The sequence below is a fragment of the Halyomorpha halys genome, unplaced genomic scaffold, assembly GCF_000696795.3.
Source record: "Halyomorpha halys isolate HHAL.00 unplaced genomic scaffold, Hhal_1.1 Scaffold1388.1, whole genome shotgun sequence".
Lineage (NCBI taxonomy): Eukaryota > Metazoa > Arthropoda > Insecta > Hemiptera > Pentatomidae > Halyomorpha > Halyomorpha halys.
In genome coordinates, this window is record NW_027107006.1 from 221,292 (window position 1) to 239,058 (window position 17,767).

General features: G+C 28.6%; 1 protein-coding gene across 2 annotated transcripts in view; it reads left to right on the plus strand.

The window, feature by feature from the left end:
• The first annotated feature begins 1,520 nt into the window (after nucleotides 1–1,520).
• FipoQ (F-box/LRR-repeat protein FipoQ) overlaps nucleotides 1,521–17,767 on the plus strand; it is a 71,638-nt gene continuing 55,391 nt past the window's right edge. The window contains exon 1 of one of the 2 annotated variants that reach the window (XM_067045357.1): nucleotides 1,521–1,535. Coding sequence is in view for 1 of the 2 variants with exons in the window: in XM_067045356.1 (XP_066901457.1) it covers nucleotides 12,246–12,284 (39 nt within the window). In the remaining variant the exon portion in view is untranslated. Of the gene's footprint in view, nucleotides 1,536–12,230; nucleotides 12,285–17,767 lie in introns of those variants that run through there. The other variant, XM_067045356.1, reaches the window with a different exon arrangement.

Sequence of the window (17,767 nt, forward strand, 5' to 3'; positions counted from 1 at the left end):
TGAATAAAACACTCTAATATTGTAAAAATTAACTTTATTATGCATTTGATAATGTTAATATTTACGTCGAAGACTTTTCTAACTTCGTTTGAAATATCAACATCCCTAAATAGTTATTTTTTTAAACAAATATACATAAAAAAAATATTTTTGATAAAAGCTTGACTCTACATACTTGAAAAGTAAAGCAGAAGCTAACTTCAATGCTCCATTCTAAGCTCCTCAAAAACAACCATAATTGATATTTTAAACAATTCTTAAATTTTGAAAATATTCAATTTAGTATTAAACTCCAAACATTGGATTTGACATTTACTAGTCCCGGAATCCTTAATTAGTTCAATTTCATTTTTTAATAATTAAGTTAGTAATAGTTGAGCTTTGGGGTTCTACTAAACCATCGAATTCCTCTCGTATCTAATTCTTACAATACAAAATCCTTCGTAAAATCTTAAATACACCTTACTTTTTTACAAACAAAATCATACATAAAGACCTTAATGTTCCATATGTAACCAATCTAGCCCGAACCAGATATCAATCCTTCCATTATAAACTTCCTAATCACCACAACACACTAATTTCTAACCTTGCTTCCTCTTCCATTCCTGACAATCCTCCGAGGTACCTGATAAGAAGATGGCCTCGAGACCTTCCAATATAGAAATGTTGAAGTGTTACCAATAGGTAGTTTCTCTACAAGTCTGCATCATATTATAATCTGACATCAAATTTACTAGATGTATTTTTATATAAATACAGTTGTAAATGTTAATAAATAAATTTTTAAAATAAGTTAGGAATGAGGTATGGAAGTTGCAATTTCCTATCTTAACTTACAATAATTTTTGTACGTACAGTTGGTTTTCTTAATTTTCAATAAGAAAGGAGCTCAACTTGGGAGTATACCGCGAATAGAATCAGTATTTTTTTTAATACACGTAATTTATGCTAAAGTACTTCATTTTATTTCAGTGTACGTCTACTTATTTTCCAGCGATTTCTTGACGTTGTTTGTTTGATTTCTTTATGCTAATTTAATTACTTTATGCTATAATAGTAATTTTGTAAATTAATAAAAAAAAAAATAATAAATCTCTAAAATGCATTATCTTGCAGAAAAATGTCCAAATTCCTATAATGACCCAATAACATGAAATATAAAATTAATACTCGTATCAATAGAGCTTTTTTATTATCATTATAATTTCTGTTGATGTTGCTGAATTTGAATCAATATGCAATTGTACGAAAATCAGAGACCGATCTTGAGAATGATACAAATTGATAGAAATATAACAACGATAAGCAAAGATCTATGATTTAAAATTCCTCATATATATATATATATATGTATATAGTTAATTCGTTTGTTATTTTAAAGCTGCTTACCTAATGCTGGTTTACACCATCTTCACACCCTACCTTCTAAGAATACTCGTAAGCAGTGTGTTTGGAAAAGCAACGCCGGAAGAACGGACTAAAAATACCAGAGCATAGCTTGCTTCCACACTGACAGGAGCTCCACTGCCAAGGTAATCGTCAATGTTTACACTAAATTGCTTACATCGTTTCTAATCCTTTTTGGCACCTTTAATTGCTTATACTATTGCTCTGTCTTCTCCATTCTTCTCTTTCTGCTTTATTATCACTTCTCACCTGTGTTTGTTATTTTGGTGTTGTTACTATTAGAAACTCTGAATTTCATCAACATTTACAATCTATAATTTTTTTTCTATTTCTTTCTCATTTCTAATTCGAGGATCGTAAAACATTTCAACTGACTAAATTAAAACTCTTACAATGTTAAAATGTTTCTCGTTCAACCAGAGGCCATGGTTTCATAATGAAAGCCAATAGTATTAGTCTATAAATACAAGTACACAAACTATAAAGTACAAGCCTTTATTCATTTTGTTTCATGATTTGGGACGACTATTAGTGATATTACATGAGCTTAAAAGTAAAAAATTATCTGTCAGAACTATATAAGTCAGTGAAATTGTACTAAATACAAACTACAAGATTAATAGTATTGGTTTGTACTTTTTTATGAAACGGGGGCCAGGAATCGCTTATCATAATATTGTATTGGAAAATAAATTACCCTTATGGTTACATATATATATCTATATATCAAAGAATCATTCACTATGTTTTAGGACGAAACGCCTCGCTAGAAAAGTACAATTACAACATTTAAATAACAGTCCAAACTGAAAACATAAAATCTCTAGAACACACATCTTTGAGACCATAACTTTCAATTTTTATTGTTAAATAAAGACATCAAAGAATTAATTTAGTAGCTACTGTTCTCAATATAAATAGTAACGTCTAATTCGAGCTATTCACTTCAGATTAGACTTCATATCACTTTACAAATTTAACCTTCTTACAAACAACAAAGGTGGTTTATTTTCAATCAGCTGAAAAGCCATGTGTGCTGCTGGTAAATTATTTTTGACATTGACACAAATGGGCGGCCCCACACCGAGAAGAAACGCCCCTTGAAAACAAATAGTTGTCAATATCGAAAGTATAAGAAATTATTATTTCAAAATGAAGGAATCTAATTCCAGAGTTGGTGCTATTACAATAATATTAGTATATGATACTTATATTTGTATATGGATACAAATTAGGAATTATATATATTTTTTTAATTTAACCCCTAGACGAAAATGTCCCTTTCTTTAACTGTCGTAACTTTCACTTTGCATAATATTAGGCACAATTGAATAATATTATATCCTTTAATTGTTGAATTTCGCATTTTGGCTATCGTATATAGGTTTAATTTGTCAATTTTAATTTTATAATAAATAAATCCCATCGATATAATATATTTTTTTTTTAATTAATTGTAATTTATAGTTTTTTGAAAATCAGCACCTTAAACGCGGGCTACTTGAGCCCTGAAGGTTAATTTGATCCCAAAAAAGAAAAAAGATTTTTAGTTCTCTGCCTACTTTCAACCTAAGTATAATGACGTAGTTCAATGGCTGACTGACAAAACACTGAACTACGTGCTATACTTAAGTTGAGATTACGCAGAGAACCAAAAACCATTCGTCTTTTTTGAGCTCAAGTAGCCCACGTTTACCCTCACTTTATTTACTTCTTAGGAGGCAATAACTTGTATTGAATTTGTTTATAAAGTGTTAATTTTCAATAAATGATAAATTTTAATAATTTAGAAAATTTAACTTTTTTCAACATTTTTCTTGTATATATTTAGTTGTAAAAACAAAGAGTTTGATTTACATAACTATGTTAATTGAGATAATTATATAATTTCAACTTGCCGATCATAATATTCCTAAGATTTAAAACATAAAATTCCTCCCGCATCCAATCCTTACAATCCAAAATCCTTGATGTTCCTTATTACGTTACAAATAAATCATCCACAAAGAACTTAACAACCCATTCGTTGCAGAGTTGGCCCAAAAGAGATATGCGTCTTTTCATTCCAAACTCCTTAACTATCCTAACCCATTAATTCTTAATCTTTCATCCTTAACAATCCCTGATAATCCTCCGAGGCGTCTGAAAAGAAGATGGCCACGGGACCTTCTAATTTAAATTAATGTTTGAAGTACCACCGATGGGTGGTTCCTTCCCAAGATTTTCAAGTGTATATGAAACATACAACATATTTACTTATTGTATTATTTTGTACATTTGTAAATTACATTAAATTTAAAAAAAATAAATAAAATATAGCAGAGTTAATACTGAATAATATAGTAGATATCAATATTACATTTTAAATTGTTTGTTAATTGTATTGTTTTTATTTTTTTATGATCCACTTTTCCATCAGCCTCAAAACAAATACATTTTCGTTTCGTGTCAGAACAAAATTTTCCCAACATAACATACACAATACATACAAAGTGGTGATATTCAGAAAGTTCACACTGGTTCGGTCAAACTAAGAAACTTTGCTAGGTGGTTTTGTTTCTTTTAAAAATATATATTAAAATATGCCTATTATACTCTGTAATACTAATAAAGTAGAACCCTAAATGGTTCATAGTTTCCCAGAAAACAACTCGAAGCAATTTTCAGTTGTTAAAAGTTTGGGTTATTTTACAATTTTGAGTACAAATAATATTAACATGTTTTGATCTAATATTAATAAATAGATTTATTAAACATACAAGTACACTATATATATTAGCATCCAAATATATATTTCGTGCTTATTATTAACTTTATTAATAATAAAAAGTACTAAAAAAAAAAGTACAGTACGATAAAAAGATAAAAAATGAATAATGAATATACTACCGAGAGAGGTTTATGATAATATTAATAGTTCTATCGGTTATATATCGGTATATAATAATACATAAAAATGATAGACATAAGTGAAATGTAATTACTACGGTTTATAGACTGTAGTTGTGGAGGCTTTACAATTGTTAAGCTAGGTAAGTACAATAGGAATCGATCTCAAGTGATACAATTAATAATTTAATTAACAACTACTATAATGAAAATAAAAAAAAAATAACAAATATTAAAAAAAATCAAATTAAATAAAATAAAAAATAATAGTAATAAAAATAACTGAAAGGATTATGAAGTGAATAATAAAGCTGCAAATTTACAATTATGTAATTAATATAATAATGGGAATAAAACAAGATGATACAGAATATGATAAAAATAAGGATCCAATACAATCTATTACTAAGCAAGCATACATTACTAATCCATATTGTAATATAATAAATAAATTATATGGAATTAAGAAAAAATACAGGCAGATATGGTCATTTGATGAATCAAAATCGGTTATTGGGAATCATAGAAGTAAGAAAGTACTCAGTTAAATTTTTTTTTGGTTGATTTAATTATTAGTTCTTCTGGTAACCGATTCAACAGACATGGTACGATATAGTTTAATGTACGTTTACCAAATTTATTGTTATGGAGTGGTTCGATAAATTTAATTTTGTTTCTAATATTTTTTAGTTATACAATTTCTTTTCTAAATACATTATTATCCATAATATTAAGATAATTCTAGGTCCGCCCATAGCTCAGTGGTAAAGACACAGTCTTACCAATTTGATGTCTATTGGTGGTGTCGGTTCGGATCCGGCCTGGGACGTTGACTTTTTTTCATTGAGTGGCGGTCCCACTAAATGAAAAACTTTGACCCCCAACCATGGCAGTATAGGACTCCAATGGGACTCTAGGCCGAAAATAAAAAGATAATTCTATGCAAATAAAATAGTTTAGGTGTTAAAGTACCAACGATTTTAAGATTATAAAATATTATAAATTAAAGGTCTCAAAACTTAAATAATTGCTAATAATATATGATATGATTAATGAAAACATTAAGAATTGAGACGTTGTATTCAAAAACCACTAAGTATATTTTTAAGCATGTTTTTTTCCAAAACAGTTCAATAGAAGTGATTTAACAGTTTTTGGAAGAGATTCTTAGTAAATCAAACAAAAGAATAAGAGTTTGAAATTGGACTTGAATGGTTTGACTTTCCAACAACTAGCCAATAACATGTGTGATTCAACAGTTGGCAAACTCTATTTCTCGATAAAAAATGACAGTAAGGTTAGAAATATAAATTTGACTAGGTTATATTGCTACATTAACGAGGGACGAATGCCCATTCCAACGCAAGCTGTCAGCTGAGATGGGCAGTCTTGGACCAAGTCCAGGTTCAAATAAAATTTACAATCTGCCTCGACCACACAACGCCCGGGTTAATTAACGCATAGTTTAAAATAATTGTATTTGAAGCAGTTATTAACAAAATATTGTAAATTATTGTTGACATTAAATTAAAATTTGTAATAATTTTACAGAATTACTAATTATATTAAATTACCATATTTATCTTGAAAGTACTTGATGCTTAATAATAAGATATATAAAAACCCCGTTGAACAAAATTTATATAAAAAATAAATTAAAAAAAATAAAATAAAATAAAGCTTCCATGTGAAGCAGAATGGTATATTAATCTTCACAAGGAGTTCCATTTGAAAGTAGTTTTTCAATATATTGGAGTGAAGATCAAAATATTTGATTTAAAGTGGCCAATAAAAAGGCTGGATTAATTTACCAATATTTAATATCTGTAGAACACACTTTTTATTATTATATTTATGAAAAATATGGATTCAAATTTTCTTCTTAATATTATATAACAAATATTTAGTTTTATAATATTAAGAACAAAATTATAATTTTATTGTTAAATAATTATAATTTATAATTGCCGATCAAAATATTCCTAAAGTTTGAATTTAAAAAAATATATATAGCAGAGTTAGTACTACATAATATAGTATTTAATACCTATATGCTAAATTGATTAATAAATTTAATTTGTTTTATTTTCATAATCCACATTTTCATTAGCTTCAATACAAATATATTTTCGTTTCGTATCACACCAAACGTTTCCAAACACATTATATACATGATATTCAGAGGGTTCGCATAGGTTCGGTCAAACCCATTGTTAAATTTTTCAAATAGTTCAAATCTTGTTTACCATAAGTAGCTTCTATAAGTGGTTTTGTTTCTTTTAAAAGTTTATATTAAAATATGCTTATCATATTCTGTAACACTACAAAAATAGAACCTTAAATGATTCATAGTTACTGAGAAAACTGCTTAGAGCAATTTTGTTTTAATACCATAAACCATTATTTATTTTTGCATTCATTATTCATTTTTAAGCTTCTCTATTGTATTGCAGTTCATGTTTTACAAAAAAATATAAATTTTAGCAAAACATAAATCCTACTACAAAACGGACAACAATTACACCATTTCGTATTTAATTTTAAAGTATTTTCTCCTTTTCCTTCATATTACTATTTAACATAATATTCACTTCTAGCTCTTTATAATTCTACAAATAATGAGTAATTTAAATAAAATAATGATATAAATGTGGAGATGTTAGTTGAAAATATTTTCAATTCAATAGAATATCTTTCTTTTGTTATCGATATTCCCGATACTGCCTTCGATTCAGTTTGCACAGGCCGAAGATAAATGGGTTCACAAAAGCCTTTTCAATCTCTTCTTTATCTTGACTCCGACGACCTTACAATGCAGTGGGACAATAATTTAAGATAAGAAATTAGGAAGCCGCCATTGTCCGAAAGATATTTCTCGAGTCCTATGTCCACTCAAAGGGAAAATGTGAATACGGGACAATAAATCAAATACTTAAAAGGGTTTACGACATTGTTTACTTCGTTCCAACCAGATAGCCAATTTCTTTGTTAATGGTGAACAGGATGATATGATATCTAAGGTCTAAACAAAGTTTTCCAGTATATCGTCTTTGACAGCTAGTGACTAAATTTGCAAGAATAAAATATATTTTTTATTAATTTAATAATAATTTTCTTTAAATAATTTTTCTTAATACGTGGTGGTCTCTAGTGTGTTATTAATTTATATTATATATAATGTTGATAAATATATATATATTTAACTGCCCAACAACATGACAACGTAATTTTGATGTGTAAAAATTGTTTCGAGACGAGATACTTGCAAAATAAATTAATCAATATTTCATAAGTTTTACCTGTATTTTCTATTTTATTTATATTAAGTTTTCTCTCCTTTATGTAAAATATTTTCAATTATGTAGCTCTTATTCTGAAACGTTAAAATAACAAATGAATAAAATTGTTTCCTCGATTTCTGCTAAAATGAACAATGAAATGTCCATTTTTAGAAACAGCAAAAAAATCTAAAATTGACAAAGATATTTTATTTAAAACATTAAACATATTTTTTACAAACTTCGGCCAACGACTAAGTTTTCTATCCCCGATTTTAAAAGGTTTAAGCCGCGTGTTCAAACAAATTCAAAAAATGCAATTTTCATGTCTGAATAATTTTAAAACAATTGTTTTGTAGGTATTTCTCGAAACTCACATAGAGTGGTAAACAATAGGGGAAAAATGAGGAGAAACGTAGAAACACAATTTTGTAGAGGTTTCAACTACTGACGATCAATTCAACTCGTCCAATACCAAGGAATCAATATTTTTTTTTTGCTATTTCGATTAATTTTAAATGTTTGGGAACACGCAAATTCTCATGAGGTCCTACTTCCACAGATTCCTTAGGGGTTTGACATTCACAGGTCTTAGATTTATTTTGGACATTGGCCACGGAATAGATTTTTGAACTTTGTTTATACAGAAGAAGATTTTGAGAATTAATGAAGAAACGTTCTTTTATTAGAACTCTCATGGTCCAACATATTGGTTGATATACCTTACTTAGACAGAATGATTAGGATAAAAAAAGACTCAGACATCCCGTATTTATTGTATATTAACGAGTGAGACGTTTTTACTATCACGTTTGAATCATTTCATCTGTATGCCTATTTTAAGGAGAAAAACTCTATCAGTAAATAAAGAATTAACAATTGCTTATGATTGATTGTAAATAATTTGTTGGGAATCAATAGAGAACTCATTAATTTGTCATAAGCATTAGGGTTTAAAAAATCCAGTATTTCATGCGTGGCAACACAATATTAATAGTGCGTTTAAATTGAGACGTATTATAAGGTTGAGAACTTAAGTTAATTTTCAATTGATAAACAAAAAAAATTAAAATATCTTGGACTCAACTTTTGAAGTTGAAGGCTGATTTTTTTTTGCTTTATATTCCTCTAAAACTGTATTATTTTGTATTTTTAATATACTTTAGTTTTTATATAGTCTCGTTTTATCTATTCCAAAATGTATGGAATATTCTCAAGATACTTTAGTGGTCTTTAAAAATTTAGATCAGGCGTGTATACTTACAGATATATGTATTTATATCTTAGTATATAACAATATATCTTCTTTTTTTGTTCAAATTATTGGAACTGTTCATATGATTTTTTTAAATTAAATTTTATTATTTTATGTTACAAACCACACAATCATTATCAGTGGGTTGCTCTTCTTTTTAAATGACCTAGACATAAAATAAATATTTTTAGTTTTCTATTACCGATATTAGGAATACCTTTATTAGCAGAAATTTACTTAATACTTTATTTAAACTAAAAAAAAATAGTTTGATGTGGCCATTAATTTGAATTTATTGCAAATTCGCAAACCCAAGATTGCGACCTGGAATGTTACCAAAAAACAGAACGAGCGATGGAGCTTCTTGGCCTTCCCTATTTATTATTCTGTTTGATCTCGAATTTAATTACGTTTGACTGGAAATACAATTAATAGTTATCAGAAGAGGGAGGGGGGGGAAACGTTTAATTTAATTCGGGAACGCTGACAATTATAAACTATTCGGCTTAGAACTTTCTGAAAACAGACTTGAAACGTTATTTCTATTCCATAATAACATGTTTTAGAAAAATGAAATAATAGAAGGAATAGAAACCTGTGAGTAATTGAATAAACTAAGAATTTATAGATGCTTTCGAAAATCTTAGCACATTTTTTTAAACACCAATGGATCCGAAAGTTAAATTTAAGAAATAATTTTTATATATTATTAAATATAATTCACATTATTTTTGTTTGATAGACTTTTTTCTCAATCTTGGACAACTAAAAGAACTAGGCTACAGTGGCACATGCCAACATACAGCTTACATAATATTTAGAATTACTTCAGCAAATGAATATGAAAACGCCTTTTAAGCACCGGCTCGGATTTTGACTATATTCTAACCAGAATAGTAGGAAATTTAATTGCTTATAATATCGTATATAAATTACAGTCAAAGTTTTATATAAATTAAAGCTTTCGAGATATCAGCAATAAAGTATAAGTATTTTGGCGTTTTCTAAAATAAGTATCACATAAAACTTAAAAGACATATATTTTTTTTTCTGCAAATCTCTCATTGACTGAAATAAAATGAATATATGGTAGAAGAATCCATCTCTACCCTTATCTGATGGACTTTGATTGGCCCTGAAGTAATGTTTACTAGACTCTTTTATTTTTTTTTTTATTATATTTTCCTTTTAATCTATGTGTTATTCTTATTCTCGTAAAATGTATCTAGTTGTTTGTTCTTGGTAGACTGATCTACTGCTGTGACTTTGAATGATGGTCTGATCTCACATTACCGTATTATATTGAATTTTTTTAGCGGGTCACTGAAGAGGATCTAGGAGAGTGAATTCCGGAGAGCGAATTTGATGATAGGGTGAATTGAATAATTGAGCAGAAATGAGAGGGAAAAATGGGAGTGAGTGAAACATTTGTATTGGTTGTACAGACCGAAATGGATTGTAAAAGGAAACTGTAGTGGTGAAAAAAAAATTGTTTATTATATCCTATTATTGTATATCTTTTTTTATGATTATACCATGAATATGTAATGTAAATATGTCCGATTACGGATTGATAAGTATGCTGTGTGAGATAGCAACCTAATGTATTTAGGCAGCATATATGAATAAAGTATTTCTCTCTCCCAACAAAACAATTTTGGGGATTTAATTTTTAATATACATAAGGTCTAACCGAAGTTCTGTTAATTTGTTTAGAACCAGCGGAACGGTCCCTTAAAATTCTATTAATTCCATGGTGTAGCTTTAGGCTTTAGCTAGACTATACCACCTTAGCTGGACTGATATTAACACCTTATAATGCCACAAGGCAATCAAAGGGAGAAGAATCAGTGAAGTATATATAATATACATAATAAATATAATGAAGTATATTTCATGTACTACATATGTATGAAGGACTAATTCTATTTTAATAAGAGGTACGGAAAAAAAAGTGTGAAAAAAAATAATTTTTTCATGCCATAGTTATTTTAGACTTCTTGCCAGCGTGATGATAATTACTACATCTCATTAATAAAAATAATAAATATCTACAGCATAGAACAATAATGCACCGCAGTAATAAAACAAAAAATCTTAAAATTTGTTAGTTTACCTCCTAAACTATTTTATTTTTTACAGAATTATCTTAAAATTGACTAATAGTAATTTATTAGAAATAGAAATAATATATCTGAACACGTTAGAAAAAAAATTAAATTTATTGAACCAGCTTATAACAATATATTTGGTAAACGTTGTTCAAATTAAATTGAAATTGATATCACTAATTGTAAATTTGCAACGGTTTTTTTTTTAAATTTCAAACTCCTTTCAGTTATTTGTATTCAAACTATTATAATTTTTTATTTTATTTAATTTTATTTAATTTTATTATTTTTTTAATAATTATAACTTTATTTCCATTTTATTACGGGTTTATTAAATTATTAGTTCTATCTCTAAAGATCATTTCATATTGTACTGATCTAGCTTATAAATTGTAGTAGCCTCTACAACACCATAATATTCAAAATTGTAGTTAATATATAAAATTAAAATAGATTTGGCATTCAAATGGCATGGAAAGATGAGGCGAATATTTCCCTGACATTCCTAGTTTATAAAATGGTTTGTTAAGCTGAGTCAAGGCTTTCCGGTTGTCTCTCCAATGGTGTAAAAAAAGGATTTTGCCCTAACGTGATCTTGGCAGCATCATTTTGTCTTATTCTAAGAAATGGACTGAATATTCAGGTAGACCTAGTGTATATTTTTTTTTACCCTCTACATTCGATAAGAATAGCATCCAGCAGCATCTCATCCCCTTTACCCATCGGTATTTCAATAGGTTTGTGTATGTTTGTATTCAATTTCTAAGTTTTATTTTGGAAAAAATGACGTTCTGGGTCTTCCGATTCTTACCCTGGAATCATCATTTTTTAACTCTGATGTTTTTACCACTGATGTTTACGTGAAACCTTTATGTTTATCTGCCTCAAAATCAATATCTTCCAGGAAAACGTATTTATTTTTCAGGTTTAAAATAAAGTATGACGGTTCCTATAGAAGGGTTATAAAAAACTATCGTTGTTATAAAAATTGATTTTTTTTTCACGAAGAGCGAAATTCCTAGAAAATGCAGTCACAGCCAACTGTAGCTAAATATAAGTTTCCATTGTTTCTTTTAAACATGTCGAATCATTGTCCCTCTCTCCTAAACAGTATTCCCAGTTTACTTCAACGGGTTCAAAAGGGAACTTATGTTTCCGGCGATCAATCGCCGGACGGGATACGCGATATACAGCAGCTGTTTGCCAAAATGGATTTGTGAAGAGTTATTCTAACTGACCTATAAGGCCCGAGTGCGAAGTAGACCTAGCTCAGTCTGGTAGGGAGAGAACCTTAGAGCAGAGATGAGTGCGAGGAACCTCTATTTGGCGGAGCAGGATAAGGTAAGGTGACTGAGTGACAGTGATAGCTGACAGCCGTTAGTGATTGACAGTGCCGATTCGGGGGTAATTTTAGAACGAGAGCTTCTATAAGGCACACTCAGCTTTTTACTTTTGTAAAAACGTCATTGACTGGCATTAAAACATTTTCAAATATTTACGGGACCTTTTTTATTGTTTAGCACATGAAATGATGAAGTTACCTGTTTTTATCAATTTCAAAGGACCTACCTACTTTGAACCCACCTGAATATATTGAGAACGGTATATAGCATTATAATATACATAATTATGAGAGATAGTGGACCGTGGATAACGAACGAGGAGATGGTTGGGGGTGCAGTCAAAGATAAACACAAATAAGTTGGATTAACCTATTTCATTATGCCAACGTTTCGGCTAGAGTTTCTAGCTTTCTTCAGGGCTAGAAACAGAACAAGATAACAACCACAGTAAGTATAGAAAATAAAAAAGAAAGTATAAACAGAATAACATAAAATGAATAATTTTACAAAATAGAATTAATAAAATGAAGCGATGAGAGAAGCGGGAAATAAAATGTATACATAGCTAATTGAAAAAGTGGATAAAATAACATAATTAAGAAAATGAAATAAAAATGAAGTTATATAATGCAAAGAAGTATGAACATATTAGTTATTGATAATTTAAAAATTGAAATATGGAAAGAAAATTAAAAATTGAGATGAAGAAAATATATGTAACAATAATAATTGATAAAGAGGCAAAATATAAGTAAAGTATACCAAGAAATGTATAGAAAAAAAAATTCTGAAAACACCAATAATAATATAGTGAACAAAACTTATAACGTGGGTAAGGAAAACGGATAAAAGTGGAGAAAATAAGGGGTAAGAGTAAAATAAAGAAAGGGGAAAGACAACAAAAAAATAATAAAAATGAACCTGTTAGCTGGAAAATCAAACGCCTAATGGATATTGCGCTAACGACGGCCAAACTCGGAATTAAAAAAACCTTTTACAAGAATGACTAAGTGTTTTTAATTTAATTATTCATTTTATGTTATTCTGTTTATACTTTCTTTTTTAATTTCTATACTTACTGTGGTTGTTATCTTGTTCTGTTTTTAGCCCTGAAGAAGGCTAGAAACTCTAGCCGAAACGTAGGCATAATAAAATAGGTTAATTCAACTTATTTCTGTTTATCTTTGACCGCACCCCCAACCATCTACTCCTCGTTTATAATATACATGTTGGGACCGTAGCCTGGTTGTTCTGGAGACGCCTTAACACTATACTCAGATTAAGCTAGGTTCTACGGATAGTTAATTTGGGGTTTTCAATACTGTGTTGATAAAGATTAAAAAAAAAGAAATACAAAATTTAAATTGGAAGAAGATAATTCACCGTATGAAGCAGATTGCAAGAAGATGGGGTGGCGGTCTTTGGTTAACAATAAATAGTTTTCTTTTACTATTTTGATACCTTTATTGACCGCCACCCGGACTATCTTCCTAAAAAGAAAATTTAAAAATTCCTGCTAATGAATGAGACAATAAAGATAAAATAATAGGTGAAAGATAGGGAGAAACAAAGAAAAGTGTTAACACGCACTATAATATGATTGATAAAATAAAAGAATAAAGTAAAACAATATTTAATATAAAAATAAATAATATAGAAGATAGAAACTACAAGGAAAATGATAAATGATAAGATGCTTGATAAAACAGAAAAAATATATAAGAAAACTTCTTTAAAACATAAAAATATACTAAAACAATTAAAGAAAAATGTAATGAAAAAATGAATGAAAATTAAAAAATACTCGTTGTTTATATATTTTTTACATAAATTAACCTACAGAGCTCTGGTTAAAGAAAAGAAAAACATTAATAAATAGTAAGGTTAGATACGATTAGAATATTGTTCAAGATAATTAAATATTAGTACAAGTTGATTGCTTTAGTTACTGTTATTGTAACAGAAAAATATGATGATACTTGCTTTGGTGAAAATGCACAGATTGAAAGAGATAAATAGGTTGAATTGATGAAGATGATAGATACAGATGATGAAGTAGAACTGAAGATAGGTAGAACAGACTAAAGATAGGTGATTAAAGAAGAAATCAAAAGATACACTGCACTCACAGGTAGGTTAAACAGTTATTTCATCTATAACCCAAATTGGTTGCTAGTGCAGTAAGTTACCTCTACTGACAATAACTTGATTAAAGATTTGTACTATTGTAATACATCTACAAAAATTTAATTATGCATGCGTTAAGTAGTTAGAAGTAAAATCAATATTAAAATAAAGGAAAGTAAAGAGTTCCACTCTTTTTAGTTTGGAATTTAATTAGTATATATTTATCAAATTAATGTAATTATGAAAAATGGCCAGAACAATACACATTATTAGAAAATGTACGGTGCGCGCATCACGCATTCACCTCAACTTCGCCTTACTCATGCCCCAATTTATTTGTAAGTGGTTGGCTTATGTTAAAGTTATCACTTTTTTTATGTCCTAGAAAGAAATAATCTAGGCGAAATTTTTGTACAAAAAAATTTATTTTTTATTTCTATAAAAATTGTATTTAAGGATTTCCTGAGTTGAGAATTCCAAATATCAACTTTCTGCCCAGTATGCAACAGTTTAACAATACAAAACGAAGCAGCATACATATGAGTGCAATCGGGAGAGATCGGGTCTCCGATCCCAACTCCTGCCTCTATTTTTCATTTTTTTCTCCTTTAGTTATTCATAAAATTATTTAATATTTCCTATTTATCCATTGTTTATCACAGCGAATAATGAGAACTGGCCATTTATTTTAAATAAATAAAATTACAAGTATAATTATATAAAAATAGAACAATTTTTTAAACTATTTCAATGAGAATAAAACCTATCTAATATTAACCATCATTTAAGTGTACATTGATGAATCTAGTTTAATAAAAATCGTTAGAGGCGTTTTATTGAAATTCTGTACTAGGAAAATTTTTAGAAAATCCATCCTATGAAATAGCACTTTTTAAAAAAAATCGCATGCCAATTTTAAAGAAAATCGCATCTACCTTATTTGCATTTACTAATTAAAGTATTATATATATTTTTTCCGCTTTGCATCTCGTATTATTGTAAAGTTCACTTCATGTGGCTAGTAGTTCTAAAGAAATAAATACGGCCTATTCTCACCAACCTCGGTAGGGAGAGATTGTACAAAGTTTTAACAATAATTCCCACCAACAGCAACATATTAAATTTTTCTTTCAGAAATACAGACTATATACCTACCTATCTTTCTGAACCAAATGTAGGTAAACATACAAATTACAAAGAAAGAAATCTAAAAACTAGTACATTGTTATGGTATTTTACTGTGATTGTTGTATTATATAATATATTTTACTTATAGTATAAGAGCCCAAAAGGAGAAGAGAAAAAAGGCAGTTATTTCACCCCAATATTTTATTACTCTAATGAAAGCTATGTATAATTACTAGTCAAAATTGATGAGTCTGCCAAGTATAGGTAGGGGGAAAAAATGGCGGCTGTTTCAAATCGGTAAAAATAATTAATTTAATGGTTTCTGAAATAAAGTTTTTCATAAATCAAAATTATTGTCTGAAAAACTATAAGGTAAAGGTCACAAACTTCTTTATATTATATTGAACTAGCTTTAATTTGAGTGCTAATAGGCATCTGTACGTCAAATGATTTTTGAGATATAGATTTTTCAAAATAAATTCACTGGCTACTGATCTTTCAGTACGTTCTGGTGAAATGTTGCTTTTTAAAGGGCTATATCTCAAGGACTATTAGACGTAAATAGCTCTATTAGGGCTAATATTTCAGAAAATTTACTCTTCTTTAAATAACATTCTTTTTAGATTTTCTAGTGTTGTTGTTAGTTGTTTACATTTAAAGCTCCGAATGAAAAATTAATGTTTTTTAAGGTTTTGAAAAAGACGCCATTGTTTATTCCCCTTTCCCATTCTTGGCAGAATCATCAATTTGACTAGTAGTTTTCATTAAAGTAATCAAAAATTGGGGAGAAATAATAGCCTTTTTCTCTTCCCGGCTCTTGCACTATTGCCTGTCATTTCTACCCTACACCTTCCCCATATATGATTTAACAATACGAATATAAATAGATTTTGAATAACTAATTATTTGTAATTATGATTAAAAGCATTGAGGATTTTATGAAGGATTTTGGATTGTAAGGATTGAATACGAGAGGAATTCGAAGGTTTAGTGGAGCCCCAAAGCTCTACTCCATATGTCCAGATTGGCCTTATTACAGTCATGTAGATCAGTCTTGTAATGTGTTGGAAGTTTAGACCGTTTGTCTAGTAAGTCCTGTAATAGTCGAAATCGACGTGCAGTTTCCTGTTTTTTCAGTCTGGTGTGAGGATTCCAGGTTAATCGCTTGTCCAAATGTAGTTAAGGTAGCGGATCTGTTCGACAGGGGTAAGGATTAAAATATTAGATATAAGTTACGTAAAGTATAAGTTATTCATTGATAATAAAACGATCAATACATAAAACGCAGTCTAGGTAATAATAATTAATTTATTAATTAAAAAAGAACCTTTTTCTCCGAATGTTTTTTTTTTACATTTGTTTGCAATTCACGCCTCAAGACGCACCGGATCAATAAATTCTCCATACTAATCCTTTTTTTTATTTATTTATTGAAATTTACAACTCTATTACATAAATATAATATTAATAAGTGTGATGTTAAAATTTTAACATTTTTTTTTTTTGTGCTATCAGAATTCGCAAAAAAACTTTTGAAAAAAAGAACATGATAAAGTTAGAAAATTGTTATGTCCGAGCGCCAATGCAAAATGGTCAGGGGATGAACATATTGGGCACACTTGAAATATTTACATTGTTTAACACTATTTGTCAGTGCTTTATCATTTCATAAATCACAATATCCATTTTCTGAAAATTCAAATTTAAAATTCATTACCGCCTGTCCTTTATATCATTTAACGACATGATTTGACAAACATTAAAAAAAAAAATCATTCCAAATTAGCATCGTAAAACATTTCAAGTGGAAAAAGCCTGAGGAATGCTATCTTTCAGCCTCAATGACTAGAAGCTTCAAATATACAAGGACTATAAATAAACATACTGAGGGTAAAACATTCCTGGGAAACATTAATGAATCATTCTGCTCAATTCATTCTACTCATCATTAGTGATAAGGTGTTCTTGTGTTTCACTTCAAAATAATTTTATTATGGGCATTAATATTTATTTTCAAGAAATTAATAAATTTATTAAATTAATGATCTTCAACTGGAAGAGTTTCTAGAAACTAATATGAAAATGGTGAATGAACGCAATCTTCTGGCGCAACATAGTATCAAATATAAACATCAATTTGATTTCAATAATCTAGAAATATTAGATATAGTTAATACACTTTTAACTAAAAAAGTTTAAGGGTGAAAGAGGACTCGGAACCCATAT